General features: G+C 32.6%; 1 protein-coding gene across 1 annotated transcript in view; it reads left to right on the forward strand.

The window, feature by feature from the left end:
• The window catches only part of TEX11 (testis expressed 11), a 283,928-nt gene that overhangs the window by 156,249 nt on the left and 113,156 nt on the right, over positions 1–14,523 (forward strand). The window contains exons 15-16 of the mRNA XM_064483187.1: positions 11,020–11,171; positions 13,340–13,425. Of these exons, the coding sequence (XP_064339257.1) occupies positions 11,020–11,171; positions 13,340–13,425 (238 nt within the window). The remainder of the gene's footprint in view (positions 1–11,019; positions 11,172–13,339; positions 13,426–14,523) is intronic.

The following is a 14,523-nucleotide window of genomic DNA, read 5'->3' on the forward strand; positions in this document are numbered from 1 at the left end:
TTTAAGATTTGTAAAAGTCTATAGTGATGTAAGCTCTCTTGTTTTTGATACTGGTAATTTGAGTCTTCTCTCATTTTTACCCTGATCACTCTGAATAGAGGTTTATAAATTATACTGATCTTCCCGAGGAACCAGATTTTGGTTTCCTTGATTACTGCTTTGATATTTATTATTTCTTTATTGTGCTTACTTTGGGTTATATTTACTCTTGTTCCTTAAGGTAGAAGGTGATATCATTGATTTGAGACCTTTCTTTTTTTCTGTAAGAACTTACTGCTATTAATCTTCCATGAAGTATCACTTTAGTAGCATCCCACAAATTTTAAATGTTATTTTCATTTTTATTCATTTCAAAATACATTCAAATTTCCCTTTTTGATTTTCTTATTTAGCCCATGGGTTATTTAGAAATGTGTTATTTATTTTCTAAATATTTGGGCATTTTTCCAAAGCTCTTTCTGTTATTGATTTCTAATTTAATTCCATGTGCTCAGAGAATGTACTTCATATAATTTGAGTTTTTTTTAATTTGTGTTATAAGACTTGTGTTATAGCCCAGAATATAATCTATTTTAGTGAATGTTCAATGTGCACTTGAGTAGGTGTATTCTGCTGTTGTTGGGTAGATTTTTAAGTATAAGCATAGCTGTAGATTTGTTGTAGATGTTCTTCATCAAGTTGAGAAGGTGGTCCTCTAATCTCACCTTTGTGAGGTTTTTTTTTTTAAATTATGAATTGGTGTTGAGTTTTGTCAAATACTGTTTCTGTATCAGTTGATATAATCACATGACCTTTCTTCTTTAGTCTGTTAATATTGGTGAATTGCAATGATTATTTTTCAAATATTGAATCTTCCGTGAACCCCTGAAATAAATCTCACTTGGTCATGATGTTACTTTGAATATATTGAGTGAACACTTCCCAACTAATGTTACCAAGACAGTAACAAAATCAGACAAAACCAGTACAAAATAAGAAAACTAAAGACCAATATCCCTCATGAATACAGATGCAAAGATCCTTAACAAAATATTAACAAATAGAAATAAACTGTGGTATCAGTTGTAATGTTTATTATCTCTTTCATGCATAATTTTACTTGGTTCCTCTCTTTTTCTTGGTTAGTCTAGCTAAAGGTTTGTTTATTTTTTCCCATTCTCTAGTTCATCTATTTCTAGTCTAATCTTCATTATTTCCTTTCTTCTGCTAACTTTGAGCTTAGTATTTTTTTTTATTTTTTAGTTCCTTATCATGTAAGGTTAGGTTGCTTATTTGAGATCATTTCTTTTTTCTTGATGTATATGCTTCCCTCTTATCTGCTTTTGTGCATTCCATATGTTGTGCTAAATTGTGTTTGAAAATAGTTGTGGTATATCGTGTTTGTCTCAAGATGTATATTTTTATTTCCTTTTCGATTTCTTCTTTGATCCTTTGGTTTTTAGGAATGTGTTATTTAATTTCCACGTATTTGTTAGTTTGATTTTAGCATCAGGGTTATGGTGGCTTCATAGAATGAATGTGGGAATCTTCCCTCCTCTTCAGTCTTTTGGAATAATTTGAAAAGGATTTGTATAATTCTTCTTTATGTGTTTGGTAGAATTCTCCAGTGAAGCCATCTAGTCCTGGACTTTTGTTTTCAGGGAGTTTTTAAATTGCAGATTATATTTTGCTTCTACTGATTGGCCTGCTCAAATTATGTTTCTTCTTGACTCAGCTTTGGCAAGCTGTATGTTTCTAGGAATGTGTTTATTTCTTCTAGATTGTCCAATTTGTTGGCATATAACTTCATAGTATTTTCTTAGGGTTTTCTTTTTTGTGTATTTCTGAGATAAGGATTGTTATTTCTCCTCTTTCATTTCATATTTTGCTTATTTTCATCCTCTCTCGTTTCTTCTGGGTGATCCTGGCTAGAGGTTTGTCTATTTTGTTTATCTTTTCAAAATATCAGCTCTTGGTTTTATTGATCTTTTCTATTATTTCTTTCATCTCTATTTTATTTATTTCCTCTCTGATCTTTACTATTTCCTTCCTTCTGCTGACTTTGTATTTTGTTTGTTCTTTTTCTAGTTCTTTTAGGTGTTAGGTTAGATTGTTTATTTGAGATTTTTCTTGTTTCTTGAGGAAGACCGGTATCACTATGAAATTCCTTCTTAGAATTGCTTTTGCTACATCCCATAGGTTTTGTAAGGTTATGTTTTTATTACTGTTTGTCTCAAGGTATTTTCTGATATCCTCTTTGATTTCATCATTTGGCGCATTGGTTTCTTTTTCATTTTTCAGTTTTATTAGGTAGGATTGTTACAATTGCACTACATATACACAATATACTGCATGTAAACACATATATTCAATATACTGCAAATTTTTTTTAGCTTACATGTATGTACTGGTCATTGTTTCTAAGAACAGTTTAGAGCTCTAGCTTTTTAAACTTACATAATTATCAAAGGAGTAAAGCCAACCACAAAATAAGAATCAACAGAGTACAGTACTCCAATCATAAAGGACAGTCAAACTTGCTTACACATACTCAAGAAATCATTTATCTAAGTTATAAATAATAAGTAGTTCATTTGTGTCCTTTTTTTTTAGATTCCACATATAAGTGATACCATATGGCATTCTTCTTTCTCATTCCAGCCCACTTCACTGAGAATGACTATTTCCAGTTCCATCCATGTTGCTGCAAATGACATTATTTTATTCTTTTTTATGGCTGAGTAGTATTCCATTGTACATATATACCACATCTTCTTTATCCAGTCATCTGTTGATAGACATTTGTGTTGTTTCCATGTCTTGGCTATTGTAAATAGTGCTGCTATGAACATTGGGGTGCATGTGTCTTTTTGAATTATATTTTTCTCTGGGTATATGCCCAGGAGTGGGATTGCTGGATCACATGGTAAGTTTATTTTTTGTTTTTTAAGGAACCTCCATACTGTCCTCCATAGTGGCCACACCAAAGTGCACTCCCACCAACAGTGTAGGAAGATTCCCTTTTCTCCACACCCAATCCAGCGTTTATCGTTTGTAGACTTTTTAATGATGGCCATTCTGGCTGGTGTGAGTTTTGATCTGCATTTCTCTGACAGTTAGTGATGCTGAGCATTTTTTCATGTGCCTGTTGGCCATTTGTATGTCTTCGTTGGCAAATTGCTTGTTTAAGTCTTCTGCCCATTTTTGTATTGAGTTGCTTATTTTTTGATATTAAGGTATATGAGCTGTTTGTATATTTTGAAAATTAGTCCTTTGTTGGTCACATCATTTGCAAATATTTTCTCCCATTCTGTAGGTTCTCTTTTTGTTTTGTTGATGGTATCCTTAGCTGTGCAAAGGCTTTTAACATTAATTAGATCCCATTTGTTTATTTTTGCTTTTATTTCCATTACTCCAGGAGCTGGTTCAAAAAATATATTGCTGTAATTTATGTCCAAGAGTGTTCTGCCTGTGTTTTCCTATAGGAGTTTTATAGTATCTGGTGTTATATTTAAGTCTTTAATCCATTTTGAGTTTATTTTTGTATATGGTATTAGAGAATGTTCTAATTTCAGTCTTTTACAGGTAGCTGTCCAGTTTTCCCAGGACCACTTATTGAAGAGACTGTCTTTTCTCCATTGTATATTCTTGCATCCTTTGTTGTAGATTAATTGACCATAAGTACATGGGTTTATTTCTGGACTTTCTGTCTTGTTCCATTGATCTGTGTCTGTTTTTGTGCCAGTACCATACTGTTTTGATTACTTTAGCTTTGTAGCATAGTCTGGAGTCAGGGTGCATGATTCTCCCAGCTCTGTTCTTTTTCAAGATTGTTTTCACTATACGGGGTCTTTTGTGTTTCCATACAAATTTTAACTTTTTTTGTTCTAGCTCTGTGAAGAATGTCATTGGTAATTTGATAGGGACTGCATTCAATCTGTATTTTGCCTTGACAGTATGGCCATTTTAACAATATTAATTCTTCCAATCCAAGAACACTCATTGGTTTTTTTAGTAGCATGTTGTTTATTCTGCATGTGGTCAGTTTTTCCCCCTTTTTCCCCCCTCTGTGGTTTATTTCTAATTTCATACCATTGTAGTCAGAAAAGATGCTTGAAATAATTTCTATCTTCTTAAATTTGTTGAGACATGTTTTGTGTCCTAGTTTGTGGTCTGTCCTTGAGAATGTTCTGTGCACATTTGAAAAGAACATGTATTCTGTTTATATATATATATATAAAGTCACACTGTTCTATTGTTTAATTTAGGATCTCTGTTGCCTTACTGATTTTCTGTCTGGAAGATCTATTTGTTGATGTCAGAGATGATGTATTAAAATCTCCTACTATAATTGTATTTCTGTCAGTTTCTCCTTTCATGTCTGTTAATAATTGTTTTCTATATTTAGGTACCTATATATTGGGTGCATGTAAGTTAAGAATGTAATACTCTCCTCTTGTCTTGATCCCTTTATCATTATATAGTGTCCTTCTTTTTCTTTCTTTATGGGCTTTGTTGATCTCTTTTTTTTTTTTAATTCCATTCAGTCATTCTGTGTCTTTTAATTGGAGAATTTAATTCATTTACATTTAAAATAATTATTTATGGATAAGGACTTCCTATTGCCATTTAAAAAATTGTTTTCTGAGAGTTCTGTATATCCTTTTTTTCCATTCTTCCTCTCTTGCTAACAGTGTATCTCCAAATATGAAAGTATAGGGAAAGGAAAGATAGTGGCATATTCCTGGTGGCAATTCATATAATTGTATTAGATCCTAGTTATCAGTATTTATTTTGTCCATTTCTTTTTAGCATTTGTATAGAGCTCTCATAGATGGAAGAGGAATTGATTAGAAATAATTTTATAGTAACTTGAATTAATGAAAACAATGTGGGAGTTAAACCATTTCCCTTTGAATCACATCTGTCACCATTGTTATTGTTGTGACCCTGAATATTATTTTCAAAAGAAGTCAGTGGAGTACAATGGGAAAATCTCTGAGGTCAACTGAGACAGACCTGGGTTCAAATACTGAGTCAGAATTTTGATTATATAACCTTGAGTCTGTTTTATGTGTTTTATGGCATTTCTAAGCCTTAACTACATTAAGTATAATGTAACATACTTTGTGGTGTTATTATAAAAATTAAATAGATAATATGTATAAGTTGCTTGGCATAGTAGCTGCAACAGAACATAGACTCAATTAATATTTATATTTTCATTACTGACTCTTCTTATGCTGGTATGAAAATGTCTCCTGAAAGCAGAGAAAACATTGTCTTCTTTGCCATAGCAGTGTCTCATATGCCACTAAATATTTCACCTCTGTAATATTAGAAGAAAATTTGGGCTCCACATAGGCAGAATAGTTTTGTTATTTTTTTATTATTTTTTTCCCAGAATCAATAACAGAAAAGGCCATTTCAAACTTGATAGTTGTGTTTTCAGTCTTATAGATTTCTGCATGATAAATTATTAAATTATTTTATGTCTATCTAGTGTTCTTCTGATATTTGGGTCAGGGTTTTTTTTCATCTTTTTTTAAGTGATGAAAGAGAATACTAGGAGAGAAGGGATGGTAAACATCTAAAAATTAAGCAGAACATCATGCAAAGGCTTCTGATTCAAGATGGTTGACTAGGCATTAAATTGGTAAAAACTGAAGTTTCATTATATCATTTGATAAAATTCAACACCCATTTATGATAAAAACTCTCACCAAAGTGGGTATAGAGGGAACATATCTCAACATAATAAAAGCTATATATGACAAACCTACAGCCAGCATAGTACTCAACGGTGAAAAACTCAAAAGCTTCCCACTAAAATCTGGGACAAGACAAGGATGCCCACTATCACCACTCCTATTCAACATAGTCCTGGAAGTCCTAGCCACAGCAATCAGGCAAGAGAGAGAAATAAAAGGGATCCAAATTGGAAAAAAAGAGGTAAAAGTGTCACTATATGCCGACGACATGTTACTATATATAGAAAACCCTAAAAGGTCCACACAAAAACTACTAGATCTGATTGAAAAATTCAGCAAGGTAGCAGGTTACAAAATTAACGTTCAAAAATCAGTTGCATTTCTCTACACTAACGATAAATCAACAGAAAAAGAAAGTAAAGAAAAAATCCCCTTTAAAATAGCACCCAAAGTAATAAAATATCTGGGAATAAATCTAACCAAGGAGGTGAAAGAATTATACACAGAAAACTATAAACCACTGATGAAGGAAATTAAAGAAGACTTCCAAAAATGGAAAGATATCCCATGCTCTTGGATTGGAAGAATCAATATTGTTAAAGTGGTCACACTACCCAAGTCAATCTACAGATTTAATGCAATCCCTATCCAATTACCCAGGACATATTTCACAGAACTAGAAAAAATCATAATAAAATTCATATGGAACCGTCAAAGACCTAGAATTGCCAAAGCATTACTGAAGAGAAAGAGGCTGGAGGAATAACTCTCCCAGACTTCAGACAATACTAAAGAGCTACAGTCATCAAGACAGCATGGTATTGGCACAAAAACAGACATATAGACCAATGTAACAGAATAGAGAGCCCAGAAATGAACTCACAAACTTTTGGTCAACTCATCTTTGACAAAGGAGGCAAGAATATACAATGGAATAAAGACAGTCTCTTCAGAAAATGGCATTGGGAAAACTGGACAGCAGCATGTAAATCAATGAAGCTAGAACACTCCCTTACACCATATACAAATATCAACTCAAAATGGATCAAAGACTTAAACATAAGACAAGATACAATAAACCTCCTAGAGGAAAACATAGGCAAAACATTATCTGACATACATTTCAAAAATTTTCTCCTAGAAGAAATAAAAGCAAGAATAAACAAATGGGACCTAATGAAACTTACAAGCTTCTGCACAGCAAAGGAAACCATAAGTAAAACAAAAAGACAACCTTCGGAATGGGAGAAAATTTTTGCAAATGAAACCAACAAAGGCTTGATCTCCAGAATATATAAGCAGCTCATACGACTCAATAAGAAAAAAATAAACAAACAACCCAATCCAAAAATGGGCAGAAGACCTAAACAAGCAATTCTCGAAGGAAGAAATACAAATGATCAAAAGGCACATGAAAAAATGCTCCATAAAACTAATTATCAGAGAAACGCAAATCAAAACTACAATGAGGTATCACCTCACACCAGTCAGAATGGCCATCATTCAAAAATCCACAAATGACAAATGCTGGAGAGGCTGTGGGGAAAGGGGAACCCTCCTACACTGCTGGTGGGAATGCAGTTTGGTGCAGCCATGTGGAAAACAGTATGGAGATTCCTCAAAAGACTAGGAATAGACTTACCATATGACCCAGGAATCCCGCTCCTGGGCTTATATCCAGAAGGAACCCTACTTCAGGATGACACCTGCACCCCAATGTTCATAGCAGGACTATTTACAATAGCCAAAACATGGAAACAGCCTAAATGTCCATCAACAGGTGACTGGATAAAGAAGTGGTATATTTATACAATGGAATACTACTCAGCCATAAAAACCGACAACATAACGCCATTTGCAGCAACATGGATGCCCCTGGAGAATGTCATTCTAAGTGAAGTAAGCCAGAAGGAGAAAGAAAAATACTATATGAGATCGCTCATATGTGGAATCTAAAAAACAAAAACAAAAACAAACAAACAAACAAACAAAAAAACAAAGTGTAAATACAGGACAGAAATAGACTCATAGACATAGAATACAGACTTGTGGTTGCCAGGGGGGTAGAGGGTGCGAAGGGATAGACTGGGATTTCAAAATTGTAGAATAGATAAACAAGATTTATACTGTATAGCACAGGGAATCACAGAGGAAAAAATGTGATAATGAGTGTGTATATGTCCATGTATGACTAAAAAACTGTGCTGAACACTAGAATTTGATGCAACATTGCAAAATGATTATAAATCAATAAAAAAATGTTTAAAGAAAGTGTTGCTGATGGGAATTTAAATTTTTATATGCACCCATTGGTTTTTCCAGGTTGCCAGCTTCTCCAGCACCCACTCTTTTGGGGGACAAATTGACAGGATCAAGTATAAAGTGCTCATACTCAGCAGTTTTACTCCTTGGTATTTATATGTGGTACTTCACATGATTACAAAGATATTTGCTGGAATATTGTTTGTGATAATAAAACTCTGAAAGCATCCTGAATATTATTAATAGAGGAATACATAAGAAAAGTAAAGTATCTCTATATTATAAAATAACTATGTAGCAGTTTAAAAGAATAGGGTAAATCTGTATATAATGATCTCTATGACATATTATTGAGATATAAAGAAGCAAAGTATACATAATATGTCAGTTATATATTTTAAAACTATGTTCCTATAGGTATATACATGTATATAAATGCATCAAGAAAAGAATGAAAAGGATACTTACCATACATAGAAGTGTTTACCTGTGAGAAGGTGACTGGGAAAAGGTAGAAGTCCAAGGCAATGTCAGCTTTATGTTTATTATTTTCATTTTTTACTTTAAAAAATTTTAAGTTTTTAATTGTGGTAAAATACACATAGCATAAAATATATCATTTTAACCATTTTAAAGTATAAGTTCATTAGTGTTAAGTACATTCACATTGTTAAGTGTGTTAACAGTTAACGTTCATAGTGTTAAGTATATTCATCAGTCTCTAGAGCTCTTTTCATCTTGCAAAACTGAAGCTCTGTAACCATTAAGCAGCACATCCCTATCCCCCTCTTTCCCAGTCCCTGGCTTACACCATTCTACTTTCTGTCTCCATGAATCTGATTACTCTAGGTACCTCATATTAGTGGAATCATGTCCTCAAGGTTCATCCATGTTGTAGTTTATGTCAGAATTTCCTCCGTTTAAAGCTGAATAATATTCCACTCTATATATGTACTATATTTTGTTTATCCATTCATTCATTGGTGAAGACTTGCATTGCTTCCACCTTTTGGCTATTGTGAATAATGCTGCTATGAACATGGGTATGCAGATATCTCTTTAAGACTCTGCTTTCAATTCTTTGGCTATATATCCAGCAGTAGAATTAGTGGATCATAAGGAAATTTTATGGGTTTTTTTTTTTGACAATTGTAGCCATTTATTTGAATGGACTCACCTGTGCCTATCCCCCCAAAATATTTGATTTTTTATGAGACTTTGTGGATTTCACAGTTTTTTCTTTTCTTTTTCTTTTTTTCTTATAAAGGGATTTAGACTCTTGTAACAGCCTCAACCAAGGTTTCTTCTGTGGAGGAAATTCTGTTTTTAATTTTTTAAAGGAATCTCCATACTGTTTTCCATAGTGGCTACACCATTTTACATTCCCACCAACAGTGCACAAGATTTCTAATTTTTCCGCATCCCCATCAACACTTGTTATTTTTTTTTTATAGTAGCCATCCTAATGGGTATGAGATAGTATGTCATTATGGTGTTGTTTTGCATTTCCCTAATGATTAGTGATGTCAGGTATCTTTTCATGTGACTGTTGTCATTTGTATATCTTCTTTGGAGAATTGTCTGTTCAAGTCCTGTGCCCATTTTTAAGTCAAGTTTGATTTTTTTGTTGTTGAGTTTTATGTGCATTCTGGATATTAACCTTGTATCAGATACATGATTTGCAAATATTTTCTCCCATTACATAGTTTGCCTTTTTACTCTTTTGATTGTTTTCTTTGATACACAAAATTTTAAAAAGGTTGATGTAGTCCAATTTATTTTTACTTTTGTTACATGTGCTTTTGCTGATTATCAAAGAAATAATTGCCAAGTACAGTGTTGTCAAGATTTTACCCTGTATTTTCTTCAAAGAGCTTTATATTTTAGATCTTCCATTAGGTCTTTGATCCATTTTGAGTTCATTTTTGTGTATGGTCTAAGGTAAAGTTCCAATTTTATTCTTTTGCATGCGGATATCCAGTTGTCTTAGCACCATTTGTTGAAAAGATGGTTTTCCCCCCATTGAATGATCTGGGAACCCTTCTTGAAAATCATTTGACCATATATGTGAGAATTTATTTCTGGGCTCTCTATTCTATTCCATTGGTGGTGTATATGTCTGTCTTTATACCAGTACAACAGTTTTGACTACTGTACCTTTGCAATAAAATAGGAAATTAGGAAGTATGAGTCCTCTAGCTTTGTTCTTCTGTTTCAGGATTGTTTTGGCTCTTCAGGGTGCCTTTAGATTCCATATGAATTTTAGAATAGAGTTTTCCATTTCTGAAAAAAAATATCATTGGTATATTTATAAGGATTATATTGAATCTGTAGATTACTTTGGGAACATTGACATCTTAACAATATTAAGTTCCGATTCGTGAACTGTTTGTATTTGCAATAGTCATAATCTACTGGTGTATTATTTATATACTGAAGGATAAATAAATTTTTAAAAGGAGTTGTTGGCAGAGGGAACTGGTAAATTTCTTTTTATTATTTCCGTTCCACTGAGATGTAATTGACATTCAGCACTGTATACGTTTGAGCTGTACAGGATAATGACTTGAGAAGGTGATCAAAAATACAAACTTCCAGTTACAAAATAAATAAATACTGGGAATGTAATGTACAACATGATGACTATAGTAAACAGTGCTGTATGGTATATTTGAAAGTTGCTAAGAGAGTAGATCGTAAAAGTTCTCATGACAAGGGACTGGTAAATTTCTAATGTCAGTTCGTGTATCTTCACTGGATTTCATGTTCTGATTTTTATAAATTGGCAACTGTTTTGGAAAAAAAGAATAAATTAGTTATTAGTAGAGAGATGATTGTCTGACTGTAGGTGTTCATAGAAAGAAAATGTTTGTGGCTGAATAAATTAAACAGAAATTGAATTAAATTATTTATTGTTTACAAATAGACTTATTTAGACATGTATTGATATTACCTAAGCTCAGATACAGTTTTATCTTGCCTGTTTTGCTCATACTCAAACTTCTCATTAATTAAAAAAAAACAGCTATTCTATTCACACCACTTTAAATTTTGTCTCATTGAACAGAGAATCTGTTGGGTTTCGTTTCCTGAAGATTATCTGTGAACATTTTAAGTCATCTGAAAATATTGGAAAAGCTCAATTGCTCCACATTCACATGCTTTTACAGAAGAAGGAAGAATTGCTTGCCAAGGAGAAGATTGAAAAAATCATTATAGGTTAGTAGGATTTCTACAAGTATTTTAGAAAGATGTTAATATGCATGTAATTCTCAGATAGATGTCAGAACAGTAGTAGATCCTCAGGCCAACAGATTTTTCCTTTTTCTTACTTCCTTTTTTTCTCCTAATACCCTTTAGCTGTAATACTTCACCTGTCCAGATTCCACGTAATTGGCAAGCTAGAATGAAAACTAAGCAAAAATAAAAATAGAGCAACAAAAACAGACAAACTTCTGAGCTAAAAGCTTATGTGTAATGGAAAATTGTGAGGTTAGAAACATAATTTCATGTTTCAGTTTGATCTCAAATTAACTGTATACATTCAGGCAAGTTAATAATATATCTGGATCTTTATTTTTTCCAACTATAAAATGAAGGTTGAGAGCTACATTCCTAGTTTTTAACTTCTTAACTTCAAAAGCAGCAGCATCCTTTTTGATGCGATCTTACATGAACCCTGACCCAAATAAAATAGACTAGAATGGCTCTGGTTGAAGCAGAGATGTAAAGCCAAATCTCAGCATTCCACTAACCCCCCACCTCTCTGTAGAACCCTATACCCTGAAGAACACAGATAGTATAGTCCCTTTCTTAGAAAATACTCGCCCCCATCTGTCCTTCCAATTCTACACATATATAAAAGTATAATTGAAATGATAGTCACCAAATGTTAACAATGGAATTTGTTCTGGTGGCAGTTTAGGTGATTTGTTGCTTTCTTTGTATTTTTCTAGATTGCTTGAATTTTTATAATTATGTATCATGTTTTTATAAAAAACAAATTCATTGATTTTTTAAAAAGGAAATCTTTTGACTAGATAATCTCTAAGAGTCTTTTGAACTTCAGATTGTATGAACTGTGTTTTAGTGATGACACCCTTCCTCCATATCCTAAGAATCCAGTTATTTTTAGACCCAATGTTGATAAGCTTGATTATCTGATTTTCCAACCCTCAGCATTTTAATAGTAGCATATTATAAAGGGAAGAAGGGTCTACAGGGAAATATACAGATAACCTGTTCACGTGGGAGGGAAAAAACCTTACAAATTGTATACAACAGTTCCAAATATGTAAAAAAATATAATAATCTGTACTATTTAATAATTACTGAAGGCATCACTGTGATGTATTAACAGTAAAATAGAGTACAGTAGTTGTTAGCGTTGACATTGAATAGTCAAACAAAAGTTAAATTGTGCTTCAGAAAGCTAGAAAGTATGTTTAGAAAAATATAATTCATAAAACATAATTTTTAGAAAAATTAAGAACTTTAAATGATTTAGACTTTTTAAAATAAAAAACAATATTTTATGTTTAATGAAAATAAACTACCAAGTAACTTAAAAATTTGGTTATGCAGAATAACTAATTTTCTAAGATTACCATTAGCCAAAGTTTTATTATGATATCTAATTATACACTTATGCCTTCAAATTGTTATAATATTTTAAGTAGATACTTTATGTACTACTTACTCTCATGTATTTTTAACTAAGTCATGGAACAAACTATGTCTGCTGACTGGGCTGAGGGGTCAGAGACTCTCAGGGTTCTAATCAAGACTTTTGTGGAAATAGATAGAGCCAAAGTGATGGAAGTGAAGGGGGTATAGAATTCTATTGTAGTTTAAACTTTACCTTAGTGTGTGCTAATGCATTTAAACCCTGTAAATGTCTAGACCAGAAACAATCAGACACAAGTTACAATTAAAGTAACAGAGTTTATGTGTAAACGTGGTCTTAAAGTGTTTTACAAAGGCTTTAAGGTATAATTGGCCTTTCTTGTGAACTTGATCTGATCTAGTTAGTACATAATAGTGTAAACATTTCTTATTAATGATTTCTAACATTGCTGTCTGTTCATTCACAATGACATTAAGACACCAGATGATGATCAAATTTGGAACATGGAAAATACATTGAAAAGAGACTAGGCTGTAAAACTATTACAGATGATGGGCGAATTACAGTGACTCTAGCAAACTCTAATTGTATTATATAATCACTTTTGCTAGTAACTCTAAAATTGATGATGAAAACCTGTCTGAATGTGATTGTATTTGTAGCCGTTACTTAAAGATTATAGGTTCTGAATATATTTAGCACTGTTTATTTAATGTAATAGGTCTTGATTCTTGTTTTTTGCACTTAATTTTTTTTCCAGATCACCAAACAGGAAGTCAACTGACAACAGAATTAGTACCCTGTTTACACAACATTCTGTGGAAAAAAGCTGCTGAAAGTTTTGAGGTTTGAGAATAATCTGTTTACATTCTTTATGTTCTTTCTTTACCCCAACAAATGAAGCAGTATGTTCACTATAAAAACCATAGAGCATCAAGTATTTTAATGATCTCTTTCTGCTTAGGAACTATCTATTTATAAAATATTCATAATGTACATTGGACAAAAATTATTTTAAAATACTAAGGTGTGATTCATCCCCATTGGGAGCTTTCAGTGTAGGAAAATGACATCACTGATCTTAAGATATAGGGAAGTAATTTATTTTAACATGAGGAAAGAGAAAGTCAGAGGGGTTTTGTTTCCTTAAAAAACTGTCATATGAAACACAGAGGATTTTTAGGGCAGTGAAAAAACTTTGAATGATACTGTAATGATGGATACATATCATTATACATTTGTATAAATCCATAGAATATACAACACCAAGAGTGAACCCTAATGTAAGTTGATCAGTTGTAACAAATGTACCACTCTGGTGGAGGATATTGATAATGGGGGATGTGTTGGGCAGGGGGTACATAGCAAATCTCTGTACATTACTCTCAATTTTGCTGTGAACTTAACATTGCTCTTTAAAAAAAGCTTTTTAAAAAAGTTGTCATGCAGTAAAAAATGCAAAAATGTGTAATACTTTTTTCTCTTTACAAAACAATCCAGATTTACTGTAGAAAGATTTGAAACTATAGATAAGTTTTTTTTAAGTAAGAATAGTCTTTCATAATCCAATCACTTCAAATGTACTGTTTAAAAAAAAAAAAAGTTGTAATGGATTTCCACTTCCAACAAAGGTGTAACAGAGACTAGGTTTATGTCTTTGCCTGAACAACACCTTGCTCCCCCCCCAAAAAAAAACAAGACAAAATACTTGAAAAAATGGTTTCAAAGACACTGGACGTCAGGCAATGAAGAGTGATCTCTGAGAGACAGGAAATAAACAAGGTGAGCACTGCAGTTTCTATTCCTATGCTACTGCCTTGAATTTCCAGGCTGTAGCATAGGAATAGAAACTGCAGTAGATCCTAGCAGTCTTCCTAATTTGAAGAGATGGAGATGAGAGTCCGGGAAGACTTAGGTAGCTAGAGTCCATAGGGCAGAGTATCA

The sequence above is a fragment of the Camelus dromedarius genome, chromosome X (genome assembly GCF_036321535.1).
Source record: "Camelus dromedarius isolate mCamDro1 chromosome X, mCamDro1.pat, whole genome shotgun sequence".
NCBI classification, from domain to species: Eukaryota; Metazoa; Chordata; class Mammalia; order Artiodactyla; family Camelidae; genus Camelus; species Camelus dromedarius.